General features: G+C 45.0%; 2 protein-coding genes across 3 annotated transcripts in view; both read left to right on the forward strand.

Moving 5' to 3' along the window:
* ANKHD1 (ankyrin repeat and KH domain containing 1) overlaps positions 1–7,255 on the forward strand; it is a 131,180-nt gene extending 123,925 nt beyond the window's left edge. For both annotated transcript variants that reach the window (NM_001444645.1, NM_001203267.2), the window contains 5 exon segments: positions 2,334–2,510; positions 4,670–4,870; positions 5,619–5,794; positions 6,320–6,484; positions 6,763–7,255. In NM_001444645.1, the coding sequence (NP_001431574.1) occupies positions 2,334–2,510; positions 4,670–4,870; positions 5,619–5,794; positions 6,320–6,484; positions 6,763–6,822 (779 nt within the window). In that variant the 3' untranslated portion in view covers positions 6,823–7,255.
* A 5,781-nt stretch (positions 7,256–13,036) lies between these two features.
* EIF4EBP3 (eukaryotic translation initiation factor 4E binding protein 3) lies at positions 13,037–14,875 on the forward strand. Its single transcript, NM_001202520.1, has 3 exons — positions 13,037–13,205; positions 14,208–14,381; positions 14,538–14,875. Exons 1-3 carry the CDS (start codon positions 13,103–13,105, stop codon positions 14,564–14,566), a joined length of 306 nt encoding a protein of 101 aa, NP_001189449.1. The 5' UTR covers positions 13,037–13,102; the 3' UTR covers positions 14,567–14,875.
* The last annotated feature ends 353 nt before the right edge of the window (positions 14,876–15,228 follow it).

The raw sequence follows: 15,228 nt of genomic DNA on the forward strand, positions 1-15,228 counted from the left end.
GGTTCCCAGGCTAGGGGTCTAATCAGAGCTGTAGCCACCAGCCTGCACCACAGCCTCAGCAATGCCAGATCCAAGCCGAATCTGCGACCTACACCATAACTCACGGCAACGACGGATCCTCAACCTACTTAGCGAGGCCAGGGATTGAACCTGTGTTTTCATGGATCCTAGTCAGATTTGTTTCCACTGAGCCATGACAGGAATTTCCTTGGCTTCTTTTTTTAACATCCTGGGTGGTTTCTTTGGTTGATGTTCCTCTTTCATGGATATTGTTTACTTTTCCTGGTTTACTGGTAAGAAATAGTAATGCTTAACATATTAAAGGGTGTGTAGAAATTGGAACCTTCAGGTGCTGCTGGTAGAAATTTGAAATGGGGAGTTCCCAGAGTTCCTGTGGTGGCACAGCGGAAATGAATCCGACTAGTATCCATGAGGACACGGGTTGCTGGGAGCTATGGTGTAGGTCAAAGACATGGCTCAGATCCCTCGTTGCTGTGGCCAGCAGTGTAGGCCAGCAGCTATAGCTCCAATTCAGCCCCTAGCCTGGGAACTTACATATGTCACAAGCATGGCCCTAAAAAGCAAAAAATTAATAAAGTCAAATAAAATGGGGAGTTCCCATTGTGGCACAGCAGAAACAAATCCAACTAGTATCCATGAGTTCGATCCCTGGCCTCGCTCAGTGGGTTAAGGACCACAGACTCGCCTCGGATCCTGAGTTGCTATGGCTGTGGTGTAGGCCATCAGCTATAGCTCCAATTCGACCCCTAGCCTGGAAACTTCCATATGCTGCAGGTAAGACCTTAAAAAGCAAAAAAGAGAGAGAGAGAGAGGGAAAGAAGGAAGCAAGGAAGGAGGGAGTGAGGGAAGGAAGGAAGGAAAGAAAAAGAAAGAGGGAAAGGAAGGAAGGAAAAAAGGAAAGAAGAAAGGAAGAAAGAAATTTAAAATGGTACAGAAACTTGGGGAAAAGTTTGACAGTTCCTCAAAAAATTAAAAAGCATTACGATATGATCCAGTAATTCTACTTCTGGTTATACCCAAGAAGAAACATGTCTACACAAAAACTGGCACACACATGTTCATAGCAGCACAATTCATGATCACCAAGAAGTGGAAACAACTCAATGTCCATCAACTGATGGATGGAAAAACAAAATGTGTTGTATCTATATAATAAGATATTATTCCCGGAGTTCCCATCGTGGCGCAGTGGTTAACGAATCCGACTAGGAACCACAAGGTTGCGGGTTCAATCCCTGGCCTTGCTCAGTGGGTTAAGGATCTGGCGTTGCCATGAGCTGTGGTGTGGGTCGCAGACATGGCTCTGATGTAGGCCGGTGGTTCTGGTGTAGGCCAGTGGCTACAGCTCCAATTAGACCCCTAGCCTAGGAACCTCCATATGTTGTGGGAGCAGCTCAAGAAAAGGCAAAAAGACAAAAAAATAATAATAAGAAGAAGATATTATTCTCATTATAATATATATTCTATATTATGAGATATAATTAAATGAAATAATCCTTTGTGCTACAACGTGGATGAACTTTTTTTTTTTTTTTTTTTTTTTTTTTCTGTCTTTTTAGGGCCACACCTGCAGCATATAGAAGTTCCCAGGCTAGGGGTTGAATCAGAGCTACAGCCACAGCCACAGCAACACTGGATCTGAGCCCTGTCTGTGACCTACACCATAACTCGTGGCAATACCGAATCCTTAACCCCCTGAGTGAGGCCGGGGATCGAAACCACATCCTCATGGATACTAGTTGGGTTCATTATTGCTGAGCCACAATAGGAACTCCAACATGCGTAAACTTTGAAAACATTTTGCTACATCAGAAAAGCCAGTACAGAAATATTGGTACCATTTAGTCACAACGTGCTCTCTCGTTTCACGTCCCCCCCCCCAATGAAAGCTGTGAGATTTATGTGGAACATACTCCAGGTGACTACCATTCCTAAACACTGGACTCACTTTTCTACATCTGGTGCTACCTGGTGATATTCTTCTGGACTGCAAGAGAAAATGGGTTTGGGACAGATAGTATGATAGAAATTGGTTCTTACCACTGGATCCACAAAGTAAACTGCACACTTTCTTCTTTTTTAAAGAGGAATTAAGGAGTTCACCTGTGTTGCAGTAGGTTAAGGATCCAGCATTGTCACTGCTATGGCTCAGGCCACTGCTGTGCTGCAGGTTCAGTCCCTGGCCTGAGAACTTCCACATGCTGCAGGGCACAGCCAAAAGAAAGGGAAAAAAAAAGAGGAATTAAGTAAACCTTGGACTTTGCATTTTAAAGCCTTGCCTAATTCAGTGTCTTGGACTTGTTTTATTTCAGGGTTACCATCCATTGATCCATCAGGCAGCTCCCCATCTTCTTCTTCTGCTCCTCTGACAAATTTTTCCGGCATACCAGGAACGCGGGTTTTTCTACAAGGGCCAGCTCCTGTTGGGACTCCTAGTTTCAACAGACAACATTTTTCTCCCCACCCTTGGACAAGCACCTCAAACTCATGTAGGAATCCTAGAGGAACTCTTCCCACTGAATAAATTACTAAGCCATTTGTTTCAGGGAACACAGTATTATATCGTTAGTAATCTAAATGGTGTGCAAATACCAAAGGTTTGTACTGCAAAAATGAACAGTCATGGAGTTCCCTAGTTGCCTAGCAGTTCAAGATTTAGAGGTGTCACTGCTGTGTCTCAGGTTCAGTCTCTGGCCCAGGAACTTATGCATGCCACAGGCACAGCCAAGGGAAAAAGAAAAAGAAAGAAAGAAAAGGAAAAATTATCAGCCATTTGTGGGTAGAAAACTTGAGTAGGGTCAAGCTGTTCTTCCAAGCCAGGTTCGTTTACATTGAGACTTGGATCAAGAAAAGAGGTAAAACCGGTAGAAACGAATCTGACTAGGAACCACGAGGTTATGGGTTCCATCCCTGGCCTCGCTCAGTGGGTTAAGGATCCAGTGTTGCCGTGAGCTGTGGTGTAGATCGCAGATGCAGCTCGGATCTGGCGACAGCTCCGATTAGACTCCTAGCCTGGGAACCCTAAAAAGACAAAAGACAAAAAAAAAAAGAAAAGAAAAGAGGTAAAACAAGTAGTTTTATAAGACCCTTTGTGGGCAATATTATGAAATAATTTGTCTGAAAAAAAGATGAAGTTAGGTATCTAGTCAGCTTGGTATGATTCCTCATTTATTTTTACATTTTAGGAAACTGTATTATTGTCATTTATAGGTAAAAATATTCCTCTGTTCTCTTTTACTTATTTCAGTATTTAGAACAGATGAAGTTCTAGCAGGATTTAAACAGAATTTGTTTGTTTTTTAATGAGCATGATGAAGTAGTCTCTAACCCTAACCCTTTGACAAGGAAAACTCCATATTACTTGAGAGTCCCATTAAGAAATAAAGCTGTGTGGAGTTCCCATCATGGCTCAGCGGAAACAAATCTGACCAGTATCCAAAAGGACACAGGTTCAATCCCTGGGCTCACTCAGTAGGTTGAGGATCCAGTGTTGCTGTGAGCCATGCTGTAAGTCACAGACATGGCTCGGATCCTCTGTTGCTGTGGCTGTGGCCTAGGCAAGCAGCTGTACCTCTGATTCGACCCCTAGCCTGGGAACTTCCATATGCCACAGATGCGGCCCTAAAAAGCAAAAAAAAAGAAAATGAAAAATAAAGCAATGTGGTGTTCCCATTGCAGCGCAGCAGAAATGAACCCGACCCGGAACCATGAGGTTGCAGGTTCAATCCCTGGCCTCGCTCAGTGGGTTAAGGACCTGGCGTTACCATGAGGTGTGGTGTAGATTACAGGCGCAGCTCGGATCCTGCATTGCTGTGGCTGTGGTGTAGGCCAGCAGCTGCAGCTCTGATTAGACCCCTAGCCTGGGAACCTCCATGTGCCAGGCATTCGGCCCTAAAAAGCAAAAATAAATAAATAAATAATGCTGTGAATTGAATCCTATGATGCTTTGCTAACATTTAACCTTTGTGTCTTATGGGAGAGTGGGGGAGGGCTATAGAAAGAGGAGAAATAGCAAATAGCTAATAAGTAGAGAGGACCATCAACTGTTTTCTAGACAGTATGATAGGTACCCTGGAAATATTACATTTAAGTTAATTTAAAATATGACAATATATATTTTGAGAAGATTGTATATTTTTCATTATTTTTTTTAATTAGGGCTGCACATGCAGCATATCGAAGTTCCCAAGCTAGGGGTTAAATCAGCTGCAGCTGCCAGCCTACACCACAGCCACTGCAATGCCAGATACTTAACCCACTGAGCGAGGCCAGGGATCAAACCCACACCCTCATGGTTGCTAGTTGGGTTTTTACTGCTGATCCATAATGTAAACTCCCAAGAAGATCTTTTAGAACTAGAGTAAGAATAAATATGGCCTTCTTCCTTTCTAGCCTTGCTTAGCAGTTCAATCTGAAATTTTTAGTCTTTGTTTATATTTACAGGAAAATAGTATAGAATAATGTTTATAGAATTGTAAAATGAAAATTTTCTTTACAGAACCTATGTTGTGAAATAGACCTTTTCAACAAGGCTTCTCATATTCTTATAATTAGTTTTTATATGTAATAAAACAATAGAGAAATATTTTGCCACCAGGTGACTCTCCTATTCCATCTGTTTCTTCGGGACCATCTTCACCTCTTTCAGCCACTTCTGCACCGCCAACACTGGGCCAACCCAAAGGAGGCAGTGCCAGTCAGGATCGAAAGATACCTCCCCCTATTGGAACGGAGAGACTAGCGCGGATTCGGCAAGGAGGGTCTGTTGCACAAGCCCCCGTGGGGACCAGTTTTGTCGCTCCTGTTGGACACAGTGGAATCTGGTCATTTGGCGTCAATGCCGTATCAGGTACAGTTATGGTGCAAGAAAACTTAGTTCCTACACTTAATCAGGGGGATTGTTTAAAACTTCGAGGTTTTCAATCCAGTTTCAAAGTCTGTAATGTTAGTTTGGATTATACAAACTATCATACATTATATGTCATATGTATGATAGTAATATATAAAATAATAAATACAGAGTTGATGAGAACTAAAAGATTCCCTCTTGAACTTTTCTTGTAGAATGGGACAATCATTTGACTTCTTTCAGCGAGCACTTAGTCTTTTGAAGGACAAGGTAGAGTGTTGGAGGGTGTTCAGAGGACTCCATTCAGTTTTCCAGGAAGAATTTTTTTTTTTTTTTTGGTTTGCAAAGACTCATGCATGTGTCCTGAGCTTGTCAAAGGAATGATTTTGATTAAATTTAGTATAAAAAAGAATCAGGAGTTCCCGTCATGGCGAAGTGGTTAACGAATCCGACTAGGAACCCTGCAGTTGCAGGTTCCATACCTGGCCTTGTTCAGTGGGTTAACCATCCGGTGTTGCCGTGAGCTGTGGTGTAGGTCCAGACTCGGCTCGGATCCCACATTGGCTGTGGCTCTGGCATAGACTGGTGGCTACAGCTCCGATTAGACCCCTAGCCTGGGAACCTCCATATGCCACCTGAGCGGCCCTAGAAAAAGCAAAAAGACAAAAAAAATTTAAAAATCAAATGGTAATATTTTGTTATTTTATCCAAATAAATACCTAACCCTGATCTCAATTCTTCTTTCTAGAAGGCTTATCAGGTTGGTCACAGTCTGTGATAGGGAACCATCCAATGCATCAACAATTATCAGACCCAAGCACATTCTCTCAGCATCAACCAATGGAGCGAGATGATTCTGGAATGGTAGCCCCTTCTAACATTTTTCATCAGCCTATGGCAAGCAGTTTTGTGGATTTTTCTAAAGTGAGTTGACAAACATCATTGTAATTTGTTTAACACTTTGCGAGTCAACATGGTCACATGTTAAGGAGTAATTTGTACTGAAATAATTCTTGCTTTTGGTATCACTACTTTCTTTCCCTGACTTTGCCAGCTCTTATAGCCAGTTTCAAGAGTGGGTTATGTTGTCTCCATCAGTTTGTACTCAAATTATCCTGAAGATACCATCTTCCACCCAAAACTTGGGAGATTCAGGTCTTGCTCCTTTGCGTTTGTCTGCCACAGTTTTGAAGAAGGCCCCTTCCCCTCTAGAAAGCTGGCTGTGAGTTCCCCATTGCCTGCTTGTCTGCTCTAAGAGCTTCCTGGCAGCCATAAAGGCCAATTGTGGCTGCAAGCAAGCGTGTAGAGTTCCCCTTTCCTTAGCACAGGCTTATTAGTAAATCTAAAATACAGGAAGCTGGAGGGAATGAAGGGAAGTTAGAAAGATCTATCTTGGTATTCTGGAATCATTTATAATCACTTCATGATTAAACCTTTCTGCTGTTTTAGGGTCTGCCGATTTCCATGTATGGAGGCACCATAATACCCTCCCATCCTCAGCTGGCTGATGTTCCAGGAGGCCCTCTGTTTAATGGACTTCACAACCCAGATCCTGCTTGGAACCCTATGATAAAAGTTATTCAGAATTCAACTGAATGCACTGATGCCCAGCAGGTAAAATGGACTTAATGCTCTTTTATTTTTCAGATATATCATGTCATTCTTTTAATTCTTTGGGAGTGCAAGTTCTGAATATGAAAAGTCATGACATCTGACCGCCTTGATCTGAATTAAGTTTTTCAACATCGAAATGATGCTACTTAACATTTTATTTCTTATATGCATATTCTTTCTAGGCAGAAACAGTGAATTGCCATTGCATTTATATATTCATTTTGTAAATGTCTAAAGATTCCTAATTAGAAATTCCAATTTTTCCTCCCCCTTTTCAGATTTGGCCTGGCACGTGGGCACCTCATATTGGAAACATGCATCTCAAATATGTCAACTAAGTTAGAAGGTCTTACTCTTTAGCCTTGTTTGAGAAACCTTTGACCTTGGAAGAACCCTGGGGATTTTTTTTTTTTTTTTTTTTTTTTTTAATGTGCCTAAGAAATTTTCTCTGAGGCTTTAGCAATGGAAATTTGACTGCCCATTGTATAAGAACAGAGTGATTTCCTATCCACCTGATTATGTTCTCTGGTTAGTTTAGCCATTTTGAACTTAGTGCTTCGGGCTAAACATACTGAATGCTACTTGTCTGCAGAAGAGAATTAGATGATTACATGTTTCAACCTTTTAGGGTGGTAAATACATGTACAATTGTTTACATACTTAAAAGGAAAAAGTTGAGTAAATTTCTTGTCATATAGTGGCTCTACTTAATGTAGCCTGTATTAATGTGAAATATTTACCAGAATATTCAATAAAACGATGAACAGTGTTTAGAAGTGAGGTGTGATCCTTTCAGTGGTCATGCAGGTTTTTCCCAGTCCACAGTCACACTGAACCAGGTTGTTAGTACTGTGTTTGTAGTTGACTTCACGCATTTTACACTTTAGAGTCCGTTCTCAGACTGCCTTGGAAAAGCACCTTGAAGATTATTTGGGTACTTATTCCATGTTAAACTTTCCTTATTCTCTTGTTTTCATCCACATAATTTTCTAAGTGAGAGAGTTTAGCGGATAGGTAATTGCACAGTTTAGCTCTTTGTGGATCATGAGTATGTCAGCAAGAACAACAGGATTTCAGTCAGATGATGCTGAACAAACTTAGGGACTCCCAAGTCATCCTTCAGATAGCTTTTGTGCTTCCTGACTTTTTTATCTAAAGATTTATTTTGGTTATAGTTGTTTAAGTTTTATTTGAGTTGGTACATAGGAAGGGGTGGCGTTGACTCCTGTAATTCTTTGTATTATTGAATCAGCTGAATAATGTTTATAAATATGTGACTAATTCTGGGCTTAGTTCCATGAAGAGCCAATATGGTCAACAAGCTAAACTCAGGACACTGGAATGGACTGCTTTGGCCAAAGTATTGACTATGCCAAGAATCTGATGCAATAGAGAAGAAAAAACTATCCCAATGAAAAGAACAGTCATCAACTTGTTCATGTTTTAATATGGTTGAATTACCTGGTCTTAGATATAAGCAAACTAAAAAAGAAAAAAAAAAAAAACAAGAAACTGTGTCTGATAGAGAAGCCAAAACATACATCAAGGCAAAGAAGGATACACAGAAAATAGTAATATCACTGGTACTGAAGTTACTGCCTTTGTAGTGCCTGCCTAATAACCACATTACGTAATCTCAAGAGCCCCCCATCCCACCCCACCCCACCCCACCCTGACCTTGAGAGAGACAAAAGACCCTTTGGAACACCCACATGTCTTGCTGTTTCCACTTAGCACTAACAACAACAAAGTCACCTAATTTAGAGAAATAAATGAAACTATAAATAAGTGAAATACACATATTTATATTTATATAAATATATAAATAAATGAAATATAGAAAAATAAATGAAACTTGATGAAACATATACTAGTGAGAGATAATAGTAAGTAAATTTTTCAGTGGCACAGAATGGTGAGTTTTTTTCTGTCTGAACTATCTACAGTACATTTGAATTATTGGAAGAGCTCTTAACCCTATCTTCTATACCTTGAGGACAACAGAATGAAATTTTTTATCTCAGGAAAGGAACTAGACAAAAATAAAAAAGAGGAGGAATTTTGAGAAACCTCTAGGAGGATTAGGAAGAAACAGGAGCTGTGTCGTTTACAGCAGTTATTTAGGATACCCTCCTTTCTGCCCCTTTACCAGCACTGCCTCCTTTTCTTTCTATTTGAATCCCAGTAGCCTACTCCCCACTCCATTTTGCCTGCTATAATCTCTTCTTCCTCTGTCTTGCCTCTTCTTGGCATTACTTTACTGCTATTTTACCAACCTGAACCTTGGATTAAACCTAGCTCAGGTAAGAACTCAATTACTTTCAAAATATACAAGGGACTGCGGGTGGGGGGGCAGCATGGTTAGAGGGGAACAAGAGTCAGAAACCTAAATTCTATTTTCCTCTCTGCCACTTGAAGCTATATGACCTCAGCAAATCATTTCTTGTCTCTGGGCTTCACTTTCCTCATCTAAAAAATGAAATTGAATATAAATTGAACTCAAAAGGGTCTCCTAGTTCTAACATGTTTTCTCCTTTGTCTTGTGCATGGTATGGGAATATGGTATGGGAAAAATAGAAGCCAAAAGAATGGTTCACATTGCTGAGGTTTAAGAGCCCCTCCCATTTGTTTTCACATGGAATCAAAAGCCTGCTGTTGTAAGGGCCATTATTGACTTTAGGATTTTAGTGGAAACAGAAGAAAACCTCATGTGCACCCATAGTGAGCCCTCAAGTCATAAAGAAAATCCTGCCGAGGCACAGATAAAACCCCTTGAAAAATAACAGCTCATTCAAGGAATAAAACTGTATCATCAGGGAGTTTCCATTGTGGCTTAGCAGGTTAAGAACCACACTAGTATCCATGAGGATTTGGGTGCAATCCCCTGGCTTTATTCAGTGGGTTAAGGATCCGGCGTTGCCACAAGCTGCAGCATAAGTCACAGATGCTGCTCGGATCCTGTGTTGCTGTGGCTGTGGCATAGGCTCCAGCTGCAGCTCTGATTTGACCCCTAGCCAGGGAACCTCCATATGCTGCAGATGCAGCCCTAAAAAGAAAAAAACAAACAAAGCCTGTGTCATTAAGGTTTCTAGACCCACTTATTTCAAATAGTGTTCAGTGTAATAAAATTTCACCACCAATAAAATCATTGATGTTTTTAAGACCCTTTAGACCTATTGTGGCTACAGTGTGCTGACTTGCCCTTTTATAGGCCAGTCTGCTTCCTTCAGTCCCTGCTCTCAAAGGGGAAATCTCACCACCTCAGCTATCCAGACCGAAGAAGAGAGTTGGACAGCCAATGGTGGCCTCTCCTAACCAGAGGTAAGAAATCTCAGGACTTGGGGAGTTCCTGTCATGGTTCAGTGGTAACGAACCCGACTAGTATTCATGAGGACGCAGGTTCAATCCCTGGCCTTGCTCAGTGGGTTAAGGATCTGGTGTTGCCATGAGCTGTGGTGTAGGTCGCAGATGCAGCTCGGATCTGGCGTTGCTGTGGCTGTGGCGTAGGCTGGAAGCTGCAGCTCAGATTCAACCCCCAGCCTGGGAACCTCCTCATGCTGAGGGTTCAGCCCTAAAAAGACCAAAAAAAAAAAAAAAGAAAGAAAGAAAGAAAAGAAAAGAAAAAGAAATCTCAGGACTTGGAAGTACAGCTTCCATCTGTTCTTATAGATTCTGGCCAAATTCTCCTCCCATCCTCAAAATTAGTATATGAGAGGACCATCCTTAGTTTGGGGTAGCTTTCAGAAGGGGAAAGGCTGGTCACATTAGAGTTTCAAGCCAAACAGAGAGGCGTGCTTAGAATGCGTGGTCCTGGCCCCCTGTTTAAGACCTTTGTACCACACCATAGACCCAGGAAGAGGCAAACAAGCTGTGGGAAAACAGCTGCTGAACAGCTTGTTCTCTAACTAGCCTTAGAGCTTTTCTCTTCTACAAAGAAGTGTGGCTGGTCGTGACATCTTCCCAGTGGACCCTGTCCTGGGTGATGTGTGACCATGTGTCAATGTTATTTGACAGGTTACTTTACCTTCACGCTCTGCTGTAGGAAACAGGTGAGAGAAAAGTGGTTTTAAGTGTGTTAAGACCGCCTTCAATAAAAGGCAGGAGCTTAAGCTTAAAAACCTAATTTGGAAAACAAGCTCATGAATCTGATCATCAGATTGCAAATGTATTTTGTGATTACATTTCACCTCTTTCTCTTTCATCTTGATGGTACTGGTGGCAGAGACCTGGTTTTCCCTTACAGGTTCAATCAGACCTTTGGGGTTGGGAGCTGCGCGAACTTTTTTTTTTTTTTTTTTTTTTTAAGCTCCCATACTCTAATGAGCAGTCACTGTCAAACAACCCTCTGGTTTAAACTCCTGGTCCTTCATCTGGGTTGAATGGACATGAATCTGGCTTTCTCTCTAAAGCCAACTACCTATTCTCTAGTTCCCCAGCCCTTACGGCACACAGTGTCTCAAGAAAAGTAAGCTTCCAATAGAAGGCTTATAGTAATAGTAACTGCTGCTGTTGTTTCATAGTAGCGGTTAAGAGAAGAGAGACCTCACTTCCACACTGATCCTTCTGGAAAAGCTTCGTCACTTCTCTCCTAGTTCTGTTCTCACTGGTGTTTCTCAGTCTCTTTTGGTAAAATCCTCTTTCTCCACTCTTCCTTAAATAAATGTTGATGTGCCCAGGCCTCTTCTTTTGGTGTATCTTCTCCCCGGGTAATCTCTTCCCCTGCTCTTGGATTTCACTCCACCCAAATCTGAACCCCTAGCCCAGACTTCTCCCTCCGTAGCTTCAGACCTGTATCATTAGGTTGTACCAAGCCTCTCAAGTCAAGTCTGGGAATGATCCTAGCTGACAGGATGTTAATCAAGCACCTTATCCTTCCCCCTCTGTGTATCAGGGAGTTTGCACCTTCATTCTCATTGTCCTCCATCCCATCCCCCATACCCCCTCACTAGACTACTTACCTTGCTTAAAAGTTGAGTTAGCAGGAGTTCCCATTGAAGCTTTGCAAGTTACAAACCTGACTGGTATCCATGGGGATTCAGGTTCGATTCCCTGCCTCACACAGTGAGCCACAAGCTGAGGTATAGGTCACAGACATGGCTCAGATCTGGCATTGCTGTGGCTATGGCGTAGGCCAGCAGCTGCAGCTCCAATTAAACCCCTAGCCTGGGAACTTCCACATGCTGTGGGTTCGACCCTAAAAAAAAAAAAGAGAGAGAGAGAGAGTTGAGTTGGCAGGAGTTTTCTAGTGGCACGGCAGGTTAAGAATCCATGTTTTCACTGGGATGGATGGGTTGCTGCTGTGGCACAGGCTTGATCCCTGGCCCAGGAACTTCCATGTGCTGTGGGCACAGCCAAAAGAAAAACAAGGTTGGCAGAGTTTCCCGGTGGCCGGCATTGTCACTGCTGTGGTTCAGGTTGCTGCTGTGGCTCTGGTTCAGTCCCTAGCCTGGGAACTTCTGCATGCCAAGGGTGAGGCCAAAAAAAAAGGTTGAGTTGTCATAGATAGTTCCTCACCATCTGATCCCAAGCCTTACCTTCCAGTATTGCTTAGACACTTCATTTAGGCACACACCACTTTGTAAGAGGCTCAAGTCCTTTTTGGAACAATAAAATATCCATGTCCTTGCTACCTGATTCTAAGGACCTGCAGACCTAAGGGCTGCATCACCTGGGATTTTATGAAAAACCCAGAATCTCAAGTCCCACCTACTGTGTCAGAATCCTCATTTTAACAAGATCTTTAGGTAATTCATGTGCATGTTAAAATTTGAGAAGCACTGATTTGTAAAATCCAGTCTTTTTTTGAGGAGGCCAAATATCAGACAACTGGATCAAGTTGAGGCTTTTAGTGTATATAAATACTAGACTTCGTACTTACTTTCCCACCACCTCTCCTGCCTCTTTTCATACCACTATGCCTACATCGAAAAGTCTTCTCTTTAAAGGCCAGGTTCTCTGACGTTACTTTTCAGCGAGCTAAAGACCAATCCCTCCTCCCCAGGCCCCTCCATCCCGTATAGGCTTTATTCATCCTTTCATCAGTCCAGAAAGGCCACCCTCCCTCCCGGGGCTTCCCTTTGTGCCAGGCACCAGGCCATGGGGCCCTCTGCACCCTGTGGGATGGCTGATTAATGGGAGGCAGCACACAGCTAAGCTGAAGGGCATACGCTCGAACCAGATACGATCAAGTCTGAATCCCAGCTCACCCTCCTAGTAGACTTTGAAACTTCTCTGGGCTTTGGTTTTCTCACTTGCAAAACGAGGCTCATAGCAGTGCTTTACTGTTTAAAGCAGTGGGTGAATGAACACGAAAACACAGAGCGCCCTCTGCAAATGGTGAAGAGCTGAGTGGCTGCAGTGCTGCTAGGCAGGCGGGCCAGGGTTGGGCCAGGAGAAACTGAAGGCCAGTGCGAGCTCTGGGCCTCCTTCCCACCGAGCTTGGGGCTTGCTCCCGCCAGAGGAGGGCGGCCCCAAGGGGCTGAGTGACAGCTGCCCCGCCCCGGGCGTGACGTCCCGGTGTTGCTGCAGCCGCACGTGGTCGACTGAGTCCGCCTCAGACTGCTCAGCGCTCCACGTCCTCAGCACCAGCCGCTTGGCTTCCTGCTCGTCTGGCTCACTATGTCCACATCCACCAGCCGCCCGATCCCCGGAGGCCGGGACGGGCTGCCTGACTGCTACAGCAGCACGCCGGGGGGCACGCTATACGCCACGACCCCGGGAGGTCAGCGGGCGGGGCCGGGGTCTGCAGGCAGCGGGCAGGCTGGCGTGTGCGTGTCTCGCGATGTGGGTGGGGGGTTGCAGGCCTGAACTTGTCCGCGGGCCCCTCTACAAGCTTTGCTCCCCGGGACGGGGCCGGGGGTGTTGCTTGGAGCTGAAGCCCATTTCCCTAAAACTTCAAAGTGATGCAAAACCGCCTTGAGCCTAGTTTCTGGGTGACTCTGGGCAGAAACATCCCTGTGGACTGGGTTCCGAGTTCCCTGCTCACCTGCCAGTCCTAACTTTGCTGCCTGGGAGCAGAGGCCCCAACTGCGTGCAGCAGGAAGCAGTCAGGTCATGCAAAGCTGCTAGAGCAGGACTTTGGCAGTCGGGGGCAGGGGCTTCAGGCCTTGGTGCTGGGGGACTTGCTTGTGGCTGATTGGCCTGGAGCAGCCTGGGATCACGCCTTCTCTGGAGTTCCTGCCACGCGGAAGCAAAGGGGAGGGGTGAGAACAGGATAGGGCCCTTTGAGGACATGATTCAGGCCAAGTTCCTCTAGGCTGGGCTGAGCCTGATAGGACTTGGGAGGGGTCAGGATAAGAACAGCGTGTCCCTGTTTCAAAGGAGCGGCACTGCTCCTCCCAGCAGGGGATCCACAAGCCCAGGGGGCAGCGCGAGCCCTCACATCTGCTGTTTGGCTTCCTGGTCCACCTGAGATAAGAAGGCTAGGCGAACCAAAGCAGTAAAGTTCCAGAGTCAACAGCAGGACAGAAGTAGCCTGAAGTACCTGAGATCAAGTCGGGTGCTCCCAGAACGGAGGCCTCAGGCTCCGGTAAACCAAAAGCCCCTGCCTAGACCAGCTGGGATGCCCCCTTGCCCTCTGGTGCCTAGACACATACTGCTTAGTGCAGTAGACCTTTACCAAATAGGATTTTCTAAAGATCTTGGTCCCTAAAAGGCCTGTCTGCAGTTCCAGACAGCTCTGTACCCAAACGCCTGCCTCTCAACCGCCCTTACCCCTTGACAGGCACCAGGATCATCTACGACCGAAAGTTCCTGTTGGAATGCAAGAACTCACCCATTGCCCGGACACCCCCCTGCTGCCTCCCTCAGATTCCCGGGGTCACAACTCTTCCAACAGCCCCATCCTCCAAGCTAGAGGAGCTGAAGGGGCAGAAGGAGACAGAGGAAGAGATACCCGGTAAGGAAAACAGGCCCTCAAATTAAGAAATGGCTTTAAGTCACATGCCCCAGTTAAATGGAGTGGGGGCTCAGTTCTGAGCAGGCCTCTTGCACTGACAGGGAGCCTGCAGACCCCCAGCCCAGCACCCAGTCTTCCTGCCTTTTCTCTCTCCAGATGATGCACAGTTTGAGATGGACATCTAATCCAGTGCAGATGGCCGTGTGTGGAGTCGGAAGAACCCCTCATGCTGCTGCCGCTACCTCCTTTCTTCCGGGGTATCCAGAGGCCAGATGGCCTCATCTCATCCGGAAGGGGGTGACTTCTTGGTTCTGGGCCTCCCTTAGTTCTGAGGCAGCTAGACTAGGGATGAGGAGTGGGCAACCTGCCAGGCCCTTAGCTCAACTTTCTCTTTGGTCTGTAGGCTCTCATCCTAACCTCTGGCCCTTGGCTCAGGCTGGGACTGGGGGGTGGAGAATGTCACTTTCTGACTGCTTAGTAAACATTCAAAGAAATGCCTTGGCTCCACTGTTCTCCTCAATGTTGACCTTCCCATCTCAGACATGAAGCTGAGGGCCCCAGCAAACCTGCTTAGGCTCAGAGCTCCCAGGTCCCTTCCCAGCCCTCACTGGGCCCACTTCCAGCCATGATTAGAGCCTGAGAAGGCTTTGGGGGCAAGCCATAGGAGCCACCAAATCATCAACAGCAGTAGCCTGACCCCTGCCAAGGGGCTGTCCCAGTCTTTTCAGGAAGCAGCCTTCTTGGAATCAGGCCTCCGGAGCAGTACCCCTCCCTCCCTATTCCAAAGCAGGAAAAGAGGTACTGTCCCCAGCCTATAGCATTCAGTGGTCTCTCCCAGACCTCTGCC

The sequence above is a fragment of the Sus scrofa genome, chromosome 2, assembly GCF_054392235.1.
Source record: "Sus scrofa isolate SSC_HxYL_T2T_F1_AM1 chromosome 2, Sscrofa_HxYL_maternal_Yorkshire_Landrace_v2.0, whole genome shotgun sequence".
In the NCBI taxonomy this organism is placed as follows: domain Eukaryota; kingdom Metazoa; phylum Chordata; class Mammalia; order Artiodactyla; family Suidae; genus Sus; species Sus scrofa.

Coding starts and splice junctions, on each gene's coding strand:
- EIF4EBP3 (NM_001202520.1), top strand. CDS start 13,103: ATGTCCACATCCACCAGCCGCCCGATCCCCGGAGGCCGGGACGGGCTG. Junction 13,206..14,207: donor ATACGCCACGACCCCGGGAG/GTCAGCGGGCGG, acceptor ACCCCTTGACAG/GCACCAGGATCATCTACGAC. Junction 14,382..14,537: donor GACAGAGGAAGAGATACCCG/GTAAGGAAAACA, acceptor TTCTCTCTCCAG/ATGATGCACAGTTTGAGATG.